This window comes from Salvelinus alpinus, chromosome 23 (genome assembly GCF_045679555.1).
Source record: "Salvelinus alpinus chromosome 23, SLU_Salpinus.1, whole genome shotgun sequence".
Lineage (NCBI taxonomy): Eukaryota > Metazoa > Chordata > Actinopteri > Salmoniformes > Salmonidae > Salvelinus > Salvelinus alpinus.
This window is the reverse complement of record NC_092108.1, coordinates 14,086,440-14,104,544: the sequence shown is the minus strand read 5'-3', so window position 1 is coordinate 14,104,544 and position 18,105 is coordinate 14,086,440. Positions and strand designations below refer to the sequence as shown.

Here is an 18,105-nt window from a genome sequence, read left to right as displayed (position 1 = left end):
CAAGTTAATCCTGATTAAAGAAGCAATACAACTGGCCTTCTTTAGACTAGTTGAGTATCTGCTGCATCAACATTTGTGGGTTCGATTACTTTGACGAGTTTCAGAAGAAAGTCTTTGTTTCTAGCCATTTTGAGCCTGTAATCGAACCTACAAATGCTGATGCTCCAGATACTCAACTAGTCTAAAGAAGGCCAGTTTTACTGCTTCTTTAATCAGGACAACAGTTTTCAGCTGTGCTAACATAATTGAAAAAGGGTTTTCTAATGATCAATTAGCCTTTTAAAATGATAAACTTGGATTAGTTAACACAACGTGCCTTTGGAACACAGGAGTGGTGGTTGCTGATAATGGGCCTCTGTACACCTGTGTAGATATTCCATTAAAAATCAGCCGTTTCCAGCTACAATAGTCATTTACAACATTAACAATGTCTACACTGTATTTCTGATCCAATTTGAAGTTATTTTAATGGACAAAAAATGTGCTTTCAAAAACAAGGACATTTCTAAGTCAACCCAACCTTTTGAACAGTAGTGTACATCTTGTAGAAAATGAGTAAAGATCTGTACCAAAGGATGAGACAATCTCTCTTTCTCTCTCTAGGCTAAGTAAGGAGCTCCAGCAGAAGGATAAGATAATCGAGTCGCTCCACACCAAACTCCAGCAGCGTCCTGACACCCCCTCCAGCAGCCATGCCCTCTCAGAGACCACCGACCAATCAGACAGAACCTCCTTTGTGTCAGACGAGTGCCGGACCAATGAGGACCTGGAGCTGTGCTCAGATGTGGATGCTGGCAGCGAATACGCTCAAGAAGTGAAGGGACAGGGGGCGGGACATGGCTCAGGAAGCACAGGTATAGTAGCCGTTTAAAACATGTGCTATTCATAAACACATACCTTACACCTGTCTCTCCCTCCATCCTTTTTCCAACCTCCTCTCACCCTTTTCTCCACTCTTTTTTCAGACGTCCACCCCTCCCTCCCTCCATCCTCTCTTAAGTCCTCCAGCAGCTGTCCCAACATGCTATACTCCACTCCCGTGGAGTCAGCCAGTCAGACTGGTCCTGTGTCCTGCTCCCTACCCACCTCCCAGTCCCTCCCCAGGCTTTACCCTAGACATGACCTCTGGGGTCAACGTATGACCTTTGACCCCGCGACCAGGACCTTCCCTATGGAAGCGGTGCAACAGCAGCTGGATACCCTGCACAGACAGATGACTATGAATGAGAGTGAGCAGAGTTAGGGTCAGCATGCAAGGGTGTGGTGTTCTTAGTTTATGAGGGACAACCTTGGTGGATTGGAGGAGTAACAGAATGGAATAGAATCGGTGATCTGTGTATTGTTTTGACACTGACAGGGACAACATTGGCTAGATAGCGGAGTGGATGAAGTTAGGGCTAATATAGCATGCCTGCAGTGGATCAGGATGGGACAGTATATATTGTAATGACTTGGTGTGGATGTGACAATGTTGGTGTTGAGAGGTCCTAGACTAGAGACAATGTTGGGATGAGAGATCCTAGACTAGAGACAATGTTGGGATGAGAGATCCTAGACTAGAGACAATGTTGGGATGAGAGATCCTAGACTAGAGACAATGTTGGGGTTGAGAGATCCTAGACTAGTATCAATGTTGGGGTTGAGAGATCCTAGACTAGAGACAATGTTGGGGTTGAGAGATCCTAGACTAGAGACAATGTTGGGGTTGAGAGATCCTAGACTAGAGACAATGTTGGGGTTGAGAGATCCTAGACTAGAGACAATGTTGGGGATGAGAGATCCTAGACTAGAGACAATGTTGGGGTTGAGAGATCCTAGACTAGAGACAATGTTGAGGTTGAGAGATCCTAGACTAGAGACAATGTTGGGGTTGAGAGATCCTAGACTAGAGACAATGTTGGGGTTGAGAGATCCTAGACTAGAGACAATGTTGGGGTTGAGAAATCCTCGACTAGAGACAATGTTGGGGTTGAGAAATCCTAGACTAGAGACAATGTTGGGGTTGAGAAATCCTCGACTAGAGACTCCAACCAGGAATGATTACTCAACTTGTGTTCGATGATACAGCACCTGCATTTGGTCCAGATAGTTTGACGATACAACACCTGCTTCTGGTCCAGATAGTTTAATGATACAGCACCTGCATTTGGTCCAGATAGTTTAATGATACAACACCTGCATTTGGTCAATATAGTTTAATGATACAGCACCTGCTTTTGGTCAAGATAGTTTAATGATACAGCACCTGCTTCTGGTCCAGATATGCTGTAATACCCTCTAACAAGAATGCTTTCTCTTTTACATCACCTGCGTGTGGCTCCTTAATACAAACTACTTCTCTGTTCTGTTACAGGCTTTGTGGTTCCTCACGCCAAGGCCCGGTCGACCGCCCCACCAACCTCCCATCACCAGCCTGACCATTCCCCTTACAGACAGATTACCCACCATGCCTTTTACCCACACCAGCTAGGCGGCCGACCCGCAGGCCCCGCCCTGAAGGCAGACGCAGATCTGGTGGAGAATGGTGCATTGTGGGATATGGAGAACATGGTTCAGCCAATCAGGGTTGGGTCATCAGGATACTATTCAGGAAACAGCTTTACTGGTAAGACCCAGAGCCTTCTATTACAATAAAGGGCTCTCGTAAGTCCCTCCACCTTTTTTCATCACTAGCATGGTTTGCACTATCTGGACTCAATACCAACATCAATCATTTTTCAACTATTTTACAGCATGTCATTTCATATATAACCTGCAAATACACAGCGGTGCTAACATAAACTTGAACAATGTTCTGTCCCGTGTTCCCCGAGGTGTGGACGTGATCAAGGAGCACCTGAGGGAGGTGCAGTGTCTGCGTCAGCACCTGGAGGAGTCCATCAGGACCAATGAGAGGCTCAGACAGCAGCTGGAGGAACGCCTTTCCACCACCGGCCGTGACGGCGCAGCGCCGACCAACATCTACATCCAGAGCCTGGACTCTGTCTGCCAGCTGTCCAATGAGATCAGAGTCCTGAAAGAGGAGAACCTGGCTCTCCAGGCACGCCTGCAGGCCAGCTCAGGTACTGTACCTCACCAGTCCACCCTGCTGTCAACATTGAACCAAATTATTCATATTTTGTCTATAGAGGGCTTGCAGTTGCGTCACAAATCACCTAGCAACCCCACCTTGCGCCATGTTGGAAGACCACAGTCAGTATGTGGGATGCCTCCAATCGACCACATGGCTGGCTGCATTCTGCTACCACCGGAAACTTCGGGAAGATTGCCCATTATTTATTTTCTCTAAGCACCCAGAAAACGAGGGCGTGGGAGAACCTATTCAAGTAAGTAAATATATTTTGAAAATTATCAATTATTAGCTAGTGTGCAGGCTAACTCAAATGAGCTGCTAACGTAATGTTTGCTACCATAGTTAGCTTACTTTACATACTGTATAGCTAGCTAAGGGAATTAAATATCACCAGCTTGCTAACTTCATATTAGATAGTTAGCAAGCTATCTTCATGTATTTATTATTGTAACTAAATCCATTTGTAGCCACAGTAGGTAGGTAGCTAGCTAACAACGATGGAAGAGGGAGAAAGGATTAGCTAGCAGTTCCAGCTGTCAGAGAAGGGAGAGTAGGCTACTCTAGATAGCCCAGGTACCTTTGTGGGAGGACATTATGAACATATTCTCCAGTTCCAGTCCCTAGTGAGAAAAACTGAGGACAGAGAGAGATAGCAACACAATATTCAGGGCTGTCTAATTTTAGTATAATGCAACCTGTTTCTTTGTGATGTTTTCTGTCCTCAGAGTGCCATGAAACACTGTCTACAGATGAAAAGGTCCCAATAAATGTCCCAAGAGAAAAAGGGTACATCCTTGTATACCATGGATTATATGTGTACCTATGTTGTGAACAGAAATACAGTTTAAAAGTCACACACAATGTACAAACCTATTACAGCTGGAGCAGGCCAACCCTGCTGGGTGTGCATGCTTCTGTTCCAGCCCAGCACTAGCACACCTGATTCAATGTATCAAACCTAATTAGTTAATTATCAGGTGTGCTATTGCTGGGCAGGAACGTAAGTCTGCTCCTCCGGCAGATCAGTGATCAGTGGAAGGAGGTTTTGTTCGACTGAAATTATGCTTTAGTAGTAATAGCCTACTTATTACTAAAATGTCTAACCTTTACATATCAGTTAGTTTACTTGTACACTTTGAAATTATGTGAAATAGTGTTGAAATAGTTAAGTGATAAACTTGATATAATTGTTAACTATTATTCAAAATGAACTATGTTGATTAATCACAGATCACAATCCTGCAATAAAGAGGGGAATCTGTCTCTAATTTGTCTTAGTTTCTCTGTTGTATTCTCAAATGAACATGACCTTTTTGTTCAGTCATAAGCGTTTGTTAAGTCATAAGCGTTTGTTAAGTCATAAGCGTTTGTTCAGTCATAAGCGTTTGTTCAGTCATAAGCGTTCCAATTAGTTTTATTTGATTGTCACTATTTTTTCAGGGAAAAAAGGCCACATTTTTCCTGTGCAAAGGAAAGAAACATCTTTGATATATCCTATAATCCTATGCCACTACGCGATTATTAATAGCCTAAATTATCACTATCCAATCTACTCATCACATTAGGAATAGCAGGCTTACATTAGTCTGCAAATGCGATGATGGATTGCATGCATCTCAAATCAAATCAAACTTTATTTGTCACATACAACAGGTGTAGACCTTACAGTGAAATGCTGAATACAACAGGTGTAGACCTTACAGTGAAATGCTGAATACAACAGGTGTAGACCTTACAGTGAAATGCTGAATACAACAGGTGTAGACCTCTCAGTGAAATGCTGAATACAACAGGTGTAGACCTCTCAGTGAAATGCTGACGTACAAGCCCTTAACCAACAGTGCAGCTCAAGAAGAGTGAAGAAAATATTTACCATATAAACTAAAGTAAAAAACAATAAAAAGTAACACAAAATAACAATAACAAGGCTATATACAGGGGGTACCGGTACCGAGTCAGTGTGCGGGGGCACAGGTTAGTTGAGGTAATTTGTACATGTAGGTGGGGGTGAAGTGACTATACATAGATCAACAGCGAGTAGCAGCAGTGTACAAAACAAATGGAGAGGGGGGTGTCAATGAAAATAGTCCGGTGGCCATTTGATTAATTGTTCAGCAGTCTAATGGCTTGGGGGTAGAAGCTGTTAAGGAGCCTTTTGGTCCTAGACTTGGCGCCCCAGTACATCAGCCCCGTCGATGTTAATGGGGGCCTGTTCAGCCCGCCTTTTCCTGTAGTCCACGATCAGCTCCTTTGTCTTGCTCACATTGAGAGAGAGGTTGTTGTCCTGGCACCACACTGCTAGTTCTCTGACCTCCCTATATGCTGTCTCATCGTTGTCGGTGTGCCACTGTTGTGTTGTCAGCCAACTTAATGATGGTGTTGGAGTCGTGTTTGGCCATGCAGTCGTGGGTGAACAGGGAGTACATGAGGGGACTAAGTACACACCCCTGAGGGGCCACAGTGTTAAGGATCAGTGTGGCAGATGTGTTGTTGCCTACCCTTACCACCTGGGAGCAGCCCGTCAGGAAGTCCAGGATCCAGTTGCAGAGGGAGGTGTTTAGTCCCAGAGTCCTTAGCTTAGTGATGAGCTTCGTGGTCACTATGCTGTTGAACACTGAGCTGTAGTCAATGAACAGCATTCTCACATAGGTGTCCCTTTTGTCCAGGTGGGAAAGGGCAGTGTGGAGTGTGATTTAGATTCCATCATCTGTGGATCAGTTGGGGCGGTAGGCGAATTGGAGTGGGTTTAGGGTATCCGGGAGGATGCTGTTGATGTGAGCCATGACCAGCCTTTCAAAGCACTTCATTGCTACCGATGTGAGCGCTATGGAGCAGTAATAATTTAGGCAGGTTACCTTCGCTCCCTTGGGCACAGGGACTATGGTGGTCTGCTTGAAACATGTAGGGGTATTACAGACTCGGTCAGGGAGCGGTTGAAAATGTCAGTGAATACACTTGCCAGTTGGTCCGCGCATGCTTTGAGTACACATCCTGGTAATATGTCTGGCTCCGTGGCTTTGTGAATGTTGACCTATTTAAAGGTCTTCCTCACATCGGCTACTGGGAGTGTTATTACAGTCATCCAGAACAGCTGGTGCTTTGGTGAATTCTTCAGTGTTGCTTGCCTCGAAGCTCGCATAAAAGGCATTTAGCTCGTCTGGTAGGCTCGCGTCACTGGGCAGCTCGCATCTGGGTTTCCCTTTGTAGTCCGTAATAGTTTTCAAGCCCTGCCACATCCGACGAGCGTCAGAGCCGGTGTAGTAGAATTCAATCTTAATCCTGTATTGAAGCTTTGCTTGTTTGATGGTTCACCTGAGGGCATAGCGGGATTTCTTATAAGTGTCCGGATGAGTGTCCCGCTCCTTGAAAGTGGCAGCTCTAGCCTTTAGCTTGATGCGGGTGTTGCCTGTACTCCATGGCTTCTGGTTGGGATATGTACAGCCAGTCACTGTGGGGACAACGTCGTCAATGCAGTTATTGATGAAGCCAATGACTGAGGTGGTATACTCCTCAATGCCATTGGATGAATCCCGGAACATATTCCAGTATGTGGTAGCAAAACAGTCCTGTAGCATAGCATCCTCGTCATCTGACCACTTCCGTATTGAGCGAGTCACTGGTCCTTCCTGCTTTAGTTTTTGCTTGTAAGCAGGAATCAGGAGGATATAACTATGGTCAGATTTGCCAAATGGAGGGCGGGGGAGAGCTTAGTATGCATCTCTGTGTGTGGAGAAAAGGTGGACTATAGTTTTTTTTCCTCTGGTTGACATGTAATGCCTGCATTAAAGTCCCCGGGCCACTAGGAGCGTCGCTTCTGGATGAGAATTTTCTTGTTTGCTTATGGCCTTATACAGCTGGTTGAGTGCGGTCTTAGTGCCAGCATCGGTCTGTGGTGGTAAATAGACGGCTACGAATAATATAGATGAGAACTCTCTTGGTAGATAGTGTGGTCTACAGCTTATCATAAGGTACTCTACCTCAGGCGAGCAATACCTCGAGACTTCTTTAATATTAGACATCGTGCACCAGCTGTTATTGACAAATAGACACACACCCCCACCCATCATCTTCTGTTTGGGGTAGCCACTCGGCTGCTGTTGTCAGAAGAATTAAAGCGATGGTCTTCCAATATGGCCGCCGGGAGGCGGTCTAAGTCAACTGCAAGCCCTCTGTAAGACATGGACTATTCTAAAACATTTGATGTTGTTAAAAAGGATCTGATGTAGTGTCTTGCTCTGCCTTCCTGTCATGTGTGGTTCCCCCTCAGACACGTGTAAGGAGGCGGAGCAGCTGCGTGAGGTGGCGGTGACAGGGCGTGCCCGTCTGAAGCAGGCAGAGCTGGAGGCGGAACAGTGGAAGGAGGAGCTACGCCGGCTGCAGACACACAGCCAGGAGCAGGGACAGCAGATACACACACTCAGACAGGAGAGGCAGAACAGCCATGACGAGAACAATAGGTGTGTGTGTGTGTGTGTGTGTGTGTGTGTGTGTGTGTGTGTGTGTGTGTGTGTGTGTGTGTGTGTGTGTGTGTGTGTGTGTGTGTGTGTGTGTGTGTGTGTGTGCGTGTGTGCGTGCGTGCGTGCGTGCGTGCGTGTGTGTGTGCGGTTGACGGTATGAACGTGCGTGTACGTGTGCGGCTGACGGTATGTACGTGTGCGGCTGACGGTATGGGTGTGTGTGGCTGACGGTATATGTGGCTGACGGTATGTGGGTGTGTGGCTGACGGTATGTGTGTGTGTGGCTGACGGTATGTGTGTGTGTGGCTGGCGGTATGTGTGTGTGTAGCTGACGGTATGTGTGGCTGACAGTATGTGGGTGTGTGGCTGACGGTATGTATGTGTGTGGCTGACGGTATATGGGTGTGTGGCTGACGGTATGTGTGTGTGTGGCTGACGGTATGTGTGTGTGTGGCTGACGGTATGTGTGTGTGTGGCTGACGGTATGTGTGGCTGACGGTATATGGGTGTGTGGCTGACGGTATGTGTGTGTGTGGCTGAAGGTATGTGTGTGTGTGGCTGACGGTATGTGTGTGTGTGGCTGACGGTATGTGTGTGTGTGGCTGGCGGTATGTGTGTGTGTAGCTGACGGTATGTGCGTGTGTGTGGCTGACAGTATGTGCGTACGTGGCTGACGGGTGAGGCTGACGATATGTGTATGTGGCTGATGGTGTGTGTGTATTAACCCGTGAACCTCTCTCTACTCTCCAGGCTGCAGCATGAGGTGTCCCTGCTGCAGCAGCAGTTGTGTGAGAGCAGGGAGCTGCTCCATTCTCTGCAGAGTGAGCTGCAGGTCTACCACAGAGTGTGTTCCAACACCAAGGGCAACCCAGGTCCGCCTTCCCACTTTATCTACAGGCTATTGGTTGCATAGAGAGCACTGTAATTCAGGAGTTTACCAGTGGAGAATTAAAACGTATATACTGTATATCCTAACTTGAGATACGTGCATATAACTGGGACTTTCACATATATAATTCAAAATTACGCTCAGAAGTCGTTTAGGTCATTTATATTGATACTTGCTGTGGGCCAATGACATTCACTCTGTTATGTTGACTAACACTATTATTGGGATTGACAGAGTTTCTGTGTGAGGGCCAGTACGGTAGGGTCCCTGCCCTGCCCCTGCCCGGGGAGCTGGGGGAGCTGCTAGGGGAGGTGAGGAGCCTCAGAGCCCAGCTCCAGAGCAGTGTCCAGGAGAACAGTGTCCTGAAACAGCTGGAGCTCCACAAACATCTGGAGCAGAAGCTGGGTGGGGGCGTCCACGGAGGGCTGGGGAGCATTGGGGGGATGGAGCCCACTCGTACCCCGTCTCTCAGTGCCCTTACAGACAGCCCCCAGAGGGACAGCCTCTACAGACGGCAGCTACTACATGGTAAGGAGGTTGTTGTGTGGTGTGATGATGTGGTTTGAGGTTACAGTATGGAAATACATTTTGATATCAGCTTGATAGGCACCGACACTCAATGCCAGCCTACGCTTGATATTGGCCCACTCTTCAACACAATGAATGGGACAGAAGAGTCCAGAAAGTTTGTCTCATGTAAATCCCATTGAACTAACTGATTGATGTGTTTAATGAACCATTAACAACAGACTAATGAGTGAAATGTTTGATGTGAAGCATTATCATTCATTAAATGTAGTTGAATGCTCAGGGTTGTGTGTGTGTGTGTGCGGTGACCAAGCATCCCTGTCTGTCTCTGTGTGTGTTCTGCAGACCCGGCGCCGTCTCCCCCGGTCAGAGACATTGGGTTGTTTAACTGTGGATCTCCATACCACGTCCCCTACACAGATCTGGTGGAGACCCCGCTCACTGCCAACGGTGTGACTCTAGCTCTAACTGCACTGCTTCCTGTTCCATCGTTGTATGATGTGTGACAAATGGAGAAATTAGAGTTATACATATCTGATTCACACATCTGAAGGAGTTTATACAAGACTACACAAATAGTCCAGGAAGGATGTTATTAAGGAAGTTAATCACTCTTATAAAATACAAATAACTAACTAATAACATCCCCAATTATCTCTTCATAAAATGATGACATCCGTTAGATCTGGACCCCCACTCAGAGCTGCAGGGGGACGCCCCGGACGGCTCGTTCTCTAACCGGAACGGACGCCACGCCATCGGGCACGTGGACGATTACAGCGCCCTGCAGCAGCAGGTCCTGGAGGGCAGGAGTCTGGTCCAGAGAATGGAAACAGCTCTTCAGGCCTGCCTCAGCCAATCAATGCTGGTAGACAGCCAGGACCAGGTAAGGGGGTAGTGATGGGGTGGGGGGGTGTGGGGCACAGGGAAACTAGTTCTATTATCTATTTGTGCCAACATCTGAGTAAGTCATGACCTAATCCTGAAACTCATAGCCAAATCTTGTGTATACGCTGGCCACCTTCTCGATGTGAACAGTCTGCCGCTACAGCTACTTTCAGGGAATATTATGAGCCTGTCTCTGTCTAGGTCCTCCTGGACTATGGCTGTGTGAGGACTCTGTTGTCTAACACCAAGACCCTGAGACAGATCCTGGAGGAGGCTGTGTCCCTGCTGAAGATGTTCTGGAGGGCTGCCCTGCCCAGCACCGACCGCTCCACCCACAACCTTAAGAAGGTACCGAATACATGATTTACTACCAATATATTATTTTGTTGATTTGTTGTAATTGATGGTTTGTGACATCATGTGTCAATCGTGTGGTGGCTTTGAGGCTGTTGATGATGCAGGTTCTAAGCTAGTCAGACATGTGAGCTGGTGTTTGGTTTATTGATGTTTTGAAGTATTGAGTTGATTGATCAGTCTATTGATTGATTGCTGTGACCCCTGCAGGAGCAATGTATGCAGGAGGAGATTCTGTCTCTGAGAGGGCGTATCTCGGAGCAGGAGGAGGTCCTCCAGGGAACCGTCCAGAGACTGAGGAGCACCAGCCGCACCAAGGAGAGCATGGAGCACTTCATCGTCAACCAGCGTGAGTGTGTGTGTGTGTGTGTGTGTGTGTGTGTGTGTGTGTGTGTGTGTGTGTGTGTGTGTGTGTGTGTGTGTGTGTGTGTGTGTGTGTGTGTGTGTGTGTGTGTGTGTGTGTGTGTGTGTGTGTGTGTGTGTGTGTGTGTGTGTGTGTGTGTGTGTGTGTGTGTGTGTGTGTGTGTGTGTGTGTGTGTGTGTGTGTGTGTGTGTGTGTGTGTGTGTGTGTGTGTGTGTGTGTGTGTGTGTGTGTGTGTGTGTGTGGTGTAACATTGGTGTTACAGCAAAGGGTCCTAGTTAGATTCTTTTTGTTGCCTTGTATATTGCAGTATCAAGGACTCGCGATGTGCTGAAAAAAGCAAGGACTAACTTGGAGGTAAGAGATGATCATTTTCCTTGGCATATCTTGTATACACATCAAATGGTGTTAATGTGTATTGTTCATTGTCCGTGTCAGTACTGTAGTCTCTCTCTACTGTCACTGTTTTGCACCCACCCTGTCTGTTCCACCTGTTCCTTCATCCTCCGTGTCTCTTCCCTCCTTCCTCTCCTTCCTCTCGTCCTCCTCCTCTTTTCCCCTGAGTACCTCCAGAAGAACGAGCGGAGGATTTCTTCCCTAAGCTCCTCCTCTTCCTCTCCTTATGCTGGTAAAGGGTTTGGCACGCTGTGGCTGTCATGCTGTGTGACATCACTGCTTTACCATCCAATCAAACAACATAATAATAGTCATCAAGGACTCTCAAAAGTGTATAGATATAAGTCATAGAAACCAATTAATATAAATCATGGAAAACCTGAAGCGGGGGGGGGGGGGGGGGGGGGCCGCGTGATTGGCTGAAAGCCAGGGCAGACTGAAGCTTTTAAGACTTACTGGAATTTAAACTTACAGGTCAGCTACTTACTGAGGGGAGGCTTTTACATAACACATTTTAGATAGCAATTTTCAGCTTCTCTTCATCTGCAAGCATAATAGCTATTGTTGTAGTTTCATACTAACGAGGAAAAACAAATTTGAAACATGAATATTCCATTAACCTCAACAAATCTTCAGAATCATTGCAGATAAACCTCAACCTTGCATACTCTACTCTTCATTGCGGTGTGATGTTTTAAAAAATGTTCATCAACTTTTTGGCTGTGGCATCTTCTCTCCATCTGTGTGAGGAGTGTAGCAGTGAATAATCTAGTCTTTTTTCCCCTCTTCTCCCTTTAGCTGAAGACCGAAGTCTTGGCAATGAACGGCCTACTGATTGGAGTTTCTTGAAGCCTGGCGATGCCCCGGCAACATCAAATCAGCGTCCAGGAACCAGGAAGCGCAGCAGCCAGTGCCTGTTTTAGGTGATGACCTGTTAAAGGAACCAGCCAGCCTAACACCACAACCTCTGAATTCTGACCTCACCGCCAGAACAACCCCTCCTCCTCCTCGTTGCCTCATCTCTAGCATCCAACGTCCCTCCTCAGATCACTCCATGCTTCTTTCTCTCCTATCTCTCCTCCACTTCTCTCCTGCCGGCAATTTGTGCCCAATGCTCCTGCCTCCTACACCTTAGGCCTTACCTGAACTCTTACTCCTTTAGTGTCATTCCTCCACCCTCCTTTTGACTGTTCTCTTTCCCCCACCTCCACCCTTGTTCTTCTGTTGGAGTCTTTGAGCTCCAGAAATGGTTGGTCCAGTCTGATGATTACCTTGTTGTGAGCGTGAAGAAGGTGGTTTGAAACGTGTCTCTGATGGTTACAGTAATGTGCGCCCTTGACTGCTGTAGAAGGAGTAGGATGAAGCTGCCCCTAGACATTGAGCTAAGGTCAGATTTGCCTTTTCCCCAATGGTAAAGGTTATGGGATTTGGGGAAGGCAGGCTGATCCTAGATCTGTAGCTAAGGGAAGCTTCTACACGGAGCATAGTAGATTGTGCTCTTCTGCCTGGCAGCTTTTGGACGGGATAAGTGTCAATGCATGTGAACTCATGGCTTGAGAAAGATAATGTATAGTATACAAACGTATAAACACATACAGTACGGTACACATATAAATATAATAGGCTTGGAACCTCTAACCCTGGCAACGGGGATGCCCATTCTATTCATTCTATTTCTGTGACAGTACCCGCGTCTCACACATACGTTCACAGACATACATGAACAATCCATTTCTTTCAAAACAAATATTCAACTTTCACTGCCACAGAAATGCAAACTTTCTCCTTGTGACATTTCATCAATGAGGACTTTCTTTGCAAGTACAATGCAAAAAAGTTGAATAACATCCACAATCTAGCTAGATCTGCTGGAATCACAGTGGAGGATTGTATAGGTGTAACACTTCTAGGTAATTGTTTGCTATTTTTATCTGTGGAGGATGAAGCCTGTGGATGGTCTGTCTGCCATTAGCCAAGGGTTCTGGATAGCAGAACAAAGGCCCAGTTCCATTTCAATCACTAGTCACTTCCCCTCGCTCCTACTCCATCGGTATTCACAGATCTGAATAGACTGGATAGGTGAAAGCAATATGTTGATGGCTTCACCTAGTCCTCCGATAAGTTAAGTTGAGTTTCCGCTGTGTTGCTTTTATCTATCCAGTCCTGGCTGATCTAACGCTGACAGGGTAAAGGCTGAAAGAAGGGGCTAGGGGCTGAAATGGACCGAGGCCGAACACGCGTATTCAAGCTCCTCTTTAGGAGTCCTCAGACGAGCATGTGCAATAATTACGTTGTTTATTGAATGATCATGGCGCACCAGCTTTTGGGGTTTTTGCCTGACACTGGAACTAAAGTATTTAACCACTCTTGATAAGTGAAAAAGACCGTTGGTGCAATATTATACTAATAACTATCTTCTACTAACTTAGGAATACTACTGACTGAAACAAAGTGACGTTTTTATGCAGTGTTGATGCATGAAAGAGGTTTTAAAAGGAAAAATCTAAACATTTGTTTGTGGAACATGGGATCACCAATACTTGCCAAAGTTTGAACTTTGAACTCTTCACGTCCTTGTTTGCCTTACCCATGCGAATGACATACTGTAGGAGTGGTGTGACTATAGGAAGTCATCATCAGCTCAGTATATGAGATCATTTATGACATCATGATGGAGATATCATTTAATTGGCTGCTCTTTGAGAGCCATTTGAACCAGAGAGACGGTAACCGTTAGATTATAAATGTGCTTTATAACGAGCACATCTTGTCATAAATGGACCAAACATTTCTAAAAGTGAATCTTTCACACTAAGCGTCTATTGCTTTGTCAATTCCAAAAACTTAAATTGTGCTCATGTGAGAGATGTACCACTAAAACAGAGAATACTATTGTGATTGTTACATTTCCATTGGACTTTTTGTCTCGGTTAAGACCTTCATTGCATTCCCATGGTGTTGTTGGCTAAATGTTCCGTGTCCTTTTAGGTGTTCCAAACTTTGGCAGGCTACTGGTGGGACCAATGTTCTAGATTTCACCATTGGTGATGTCACACCCTAAGGTGTTTCTTCCTATGCTGCTTTTGATTGTGTTGTGTGTTCTTGCTGTACATTTGGCAATTTTCACGCTGTAAATTACTTGCTTTTTCACTGTATTCTGTTGGCTGACCTTTTGGTGTGTGGATAATCATGTCAGACATTTGCTCTGTATGCAAACGTTGAATATCTGGGTAGCTGTGCAATAGCTCTACACTATTATCTACTTTATTTTGATGTTACACATCATTATACTAACAATATTTTTGCTTCCTTAAGTGTTTATTTTCCTGCTTTGTATGGTTTATTTGTTTCGTTTTTTAGATTATGCCAGATTGTAATAAGATAGCCACATATCTGTTATGAAATCACAAAGATATGCCTTTTCTTAGGCTATAAGGGAAACAAGTATTATTACTTACACACCCACCTATAATTAACCTTCGGATGCTTGCCTTTAAAAGTAGCTTGGCCACTGCAATTTGCTCCCAACACTTACTTGGAACTCTATTCGATCTGGAAAGCTGAAGCGTTACAGATTCTGCAACAGAAATGTAAAGGTCATTTCCTGTTGAGCCGACATATGCAGAGTTTATCGTAAATGCAGCCTGCGCTAAAGCGGGGAACATTAAAAATGTCAAACACGCTGTAAAGCTGAACTTCCGCCATGTGGATTGAATAGAGCCCTTGGAGTTAATAGCGCTTGGTGTCTATCCTAGGTATATATCACAGTAGATCTGCCAACAATGTCTTGTTTGCGCTCCACTCAATGGAAAATCCCTAGAGGGGATTCTAATATAACAAACATTCTAATATAACACCCCATGCTGTGTGGTTCTCTTGGAAAAACAAGGATTTGATGAGAAGATTCAGAGAAAGATTAGGGAAAATTAATATTTTATACCAAAGTAGAAATAACCAACCAACCATAGATGTACAGGATTATGTCAGATTGGATCAGAGTAGAACTGAACATGGCCAGGGAGTGTGAACAATGCCTTTTTAATGTGCTGTGTAGAACGGAATCAAACAGAAGTATTTAGCTGTGTCTAATAGTTGGTCCTGAAACTTATATTTAATGGTATGTGATTGAAATCGAAGAGCAGCTTGGTTTGTCAGGCTCTGTGTGTGATAAAGTGTGCGCTGATGAAGCTAACTAGGATGCCGACACAGAGCTCGTCTATGAGCTCTGTCTCTGAAGATGGTCACTGTGTGTGTGTGTGTGTGTGTGTTGTGTTGCCACAGTGTTATCACAATGAGGGCTTTTGGGTTCCAAAAAATAAAAACGTATTTATTAAAAAAAAGGTTTGTCACATCTTTTGATGTAATGTGTGTTGGTAGCCAAACATTTGCGTTTGAACACCGAGCAAGAGGAATACACACAAATCTCCACATTTACTGATTAGCTTCATGCTTGTCCTATTCTATATTTTCTACCAGGGTTGGGGTCAATTCAAATTGAAGACACTCAATTCAGGATGTGATTTGACGTAAATAAATAGCTTGTCATTTTATGAGAATTAAAAAATATATATATTATTGAATTGGAATTTCTGTTTACTTCAATTCAAATTGACCCCAGCCATGTTTTCTAAAGCCTAGGCCAAATGTAATCTAGCCAGTCACTCAGTCACTCAGGTAAAGAACCTACTTAGGCACAACTGATATTCAGGGTCAGTTGTCTTCCCTTTTTATTTGCAAACAAGTGAAACAAGCTTCTATAGTACCTGGCTTACACAGTGATGCTGCAAAGTATTTTCAAAAACAAACATGTTAGCTAACAGTTTTAAAATTCAAGTTTTGTTTTTTGCCTAATAAAGCACCAGAATACCCTATATTCTCAAACAGAGCGAGATATTGCTTTTTCTCAGTTTCTTCAAATAAAATATGTAATTATATATTATCTTCTCTTTGGAATATATCACCTACAGATATCAGCTCACATTGATTATTGTTGTGAAGTATCACAAGCAATAGGTACAATACTCTCTCAAAATTATAAATATTAAATACATTTATGGTCAAATCTGAGTAGTTTAACATAATTTAACATTATTGATGAAAGTAAATTACACTTTTTAACATTCTTATGAAATCAATATTGGCAATTTGCCACAAATATTTAATCTTGATAGAATCACAGTTGTGAAATCCACTACACATTCCACAGTAAACTGTTCGTATTAGACATTCAAATCATGCACGACATTCAAGACAAACCATTATGTGTTTGTTTCTTTGCTATAAATACAGAAAATGTAACAGATTGATTTCTATTGGATAAATAGAAAATAGAACGAAAAAAGAAAGAAAGAAAACCCCACAGAACAGCTATTTCTCTAAAATGCAGACTGGACGCTGAGGTCCAATGTAAAGCTACAAGATGTGTCCGTGTATCTGCATAGTTAAAGGTTTATGTCAACAGTCCTGCTCAAAGCATTTGTTGGAGACACACGTGTAGCTAAAGTGCTTGCAGCATCCTTTCATGAAGGCAATAGCAGAACTAAGCAGAGATCTACAGACACAGGCCAACATTTCACAACTCCTATACTCACAACTCATATATGTAATGAGGCCTTTAGTTTAAAGTGATTAAATGGGATATACCATTTAATACCCATAGTTTGTTATACTTCAGTTCAGTTAAATGTACACAGCCTATCCAATTGTATATCCTGATTTCATTAGTGGTCATCGTCCCTTTGGAATCAAACAAGGAAGATCCTGCAGGAACCTCCATTTAGTCTAGTCACTGTCCAATTACAGTAATAACAAGGAAGACCCTGCAGAATCCTCCATTTAGTCTAGTCACTGTCCAATTACAGTAATAACAAGGAAGACCCTGCAGAATCCTCCATTTAGTCTAGTCACTGTCCAATTACAGTAATAACAAGGAAGACCCTGCAGAATCTTCCATTTAGTCTAGTCACTGTCCAATTACAGTAATGACAAGGAATATCCTGCAGAATCCTCCATTTAGTCTAGTCACTGTCCAATTACAGTAATAACAAGGAAGACCCTGCAGAATCCTCCATTTAGTCTAGTCACTGTCCAATTACAGTAATAACAAGGAAGACCCTGCAGAATCCTCCATTTAGTCTAGTCACTGTCCAATTACAGTAATAACAAGGAAGACCCTGCAGAATCCTCCATTTAGTCTAGTCACTGTCCAATTACAGTAATAACAAGGAAGACCCTGCAGAATCCTCCATTTAGTCTAGTCACTGTCCAATTACAGTAATAACAAGGAAGACCCTGCAGAATCCTCCATTTAGTCTAGTCACTGTCCAATTACAGTAATGACAAGGAAGACCCTGCAGAATCCTCCATTTAGTCTAGTCACTGTCCGATTACAGTAATAACAAGGAAGACCCTGCAGAATCCTCCATTTAGTCTAGTCACTGTCCAATTACAGTAATGACAAGGAAGACCCTGCAGAATCCTCCATTTAGTCTAGTCACTGTCCAATTACAGCAAAAATATGGAGAAAGAATGGGAGCGTTTGACACTAAATCCAAGCCAGAAACATTCAACTGCCCTCTTTCCGTGTACATAACCTTTCAAAAGCTAATTTAATAAAATGTCATGTTGATTATATGTGTTTGAAAGTCCCATCAGCAGACTTGTCTTCAAACCCTTATGTTTTTAATGGAACCAACTGTTCTTTCTACGCACCCACACAGATCTGAATAGACTGGATAGGTGAAAGCAATATGTTGATGGCTTCACCTAGTCCTCCGATAAGTTAAGTTGAGTTTCCGCTGTGTTGCTTTTATCTATCCAGTCCTGGCTGATCTAACGCTGACAGGGTAAAGGCTGAAAGAAGGGGCTAGGGGCTGAAATGGACCGAGGCCGAACACGCGTATTCAAGCTCCTCTTTAGGAGTCCTCAGACGAGCATGTGCAATAATTACGTTGTTTATTGAATGATCATGGCGCACCAGCTTTTGGGGTTTTTGCCTGACACTGGAACTAAAGTATTTAACCACTCTTGATAAGTGAAAAAGACCGTTGGTGCAATATTATACTAATAACTATCTTCTACTAACTTAGGAATACTACTGACTGAAACAAAGTGACGTTTTTATGCAGTGTTGATGCATGAAAGAGGTTTTAAAAGGAAA

General features: G+C 44.2%; 1 protein-coding gene across 7 annotated transcripts in view; it reads left to right on the top strand.

Annotated features, from left to right (window-relative positions):
* Positions 1–15,286, top strand: part of LOC139550306 (myomegalin-like) — a 121,410-nt gene extending 106,124 nt beyond the window's left edge. For 4 of the 7 annotated variants that reach the window (XM_071361121.1, XM_071361122.1, XM_071361117.1 and 1 more), the window contains 14 exons: positions 604–854; positions 966–1,229; positions 2,354–2,605; positions 2,814–3,062; positions 7,341–7,530; positions 8,281–8,402; positions 8,654–8,947; positions 9,293–9,397; positions 9,631–9,833; positions 10,037–10,183; positions 10,400–10,538; positions 10,861–10,907; positions 11,124–11,178; positions 11,745–15,286. In XM_071361121.1, coding sequence (XP_071217222.1) covers positions 604–854; positions 966–1,229; positions 2,354–2,605; positions 2,814–3,062; positions 7,341–7,530; positions 8,281–8,402; positions 8,654–8,947; positions 9,293–9,397; positions 9,631–9,833; positions 10,037–10,183; positions 10,400–10,538; positions 10,861–10,907; positions 11,124–11,178; positions 11,745–11,869 — 2,443 coding nt within the window. In that variant the 3' untranslated portion in view covers positions 11,870–15,286. The remainder of the gene's footprint in view (positions 1–603; positions 855–965; positions 1,230–2,353; positions 2,606–2,813; positions 3,063–7,340; positions 7,531–8,280; positions 8,403–8,653; positions 8,948–9,292; positions 9,398–9,630; positions 9,834–10,036; positions 10,184–10,399; positions 10,539–10,860; positions 10,908–11,123; positions 11,179–11,744) is intronic. The other 3 variants (XM_071361120.1, XM_071361118.1, XM_071361119.1) reach the window with 3 other exon arrangements.
* The last annotated feature ends 2,819 nt before the right edge of the window (positions 15,287–18,105 follow it).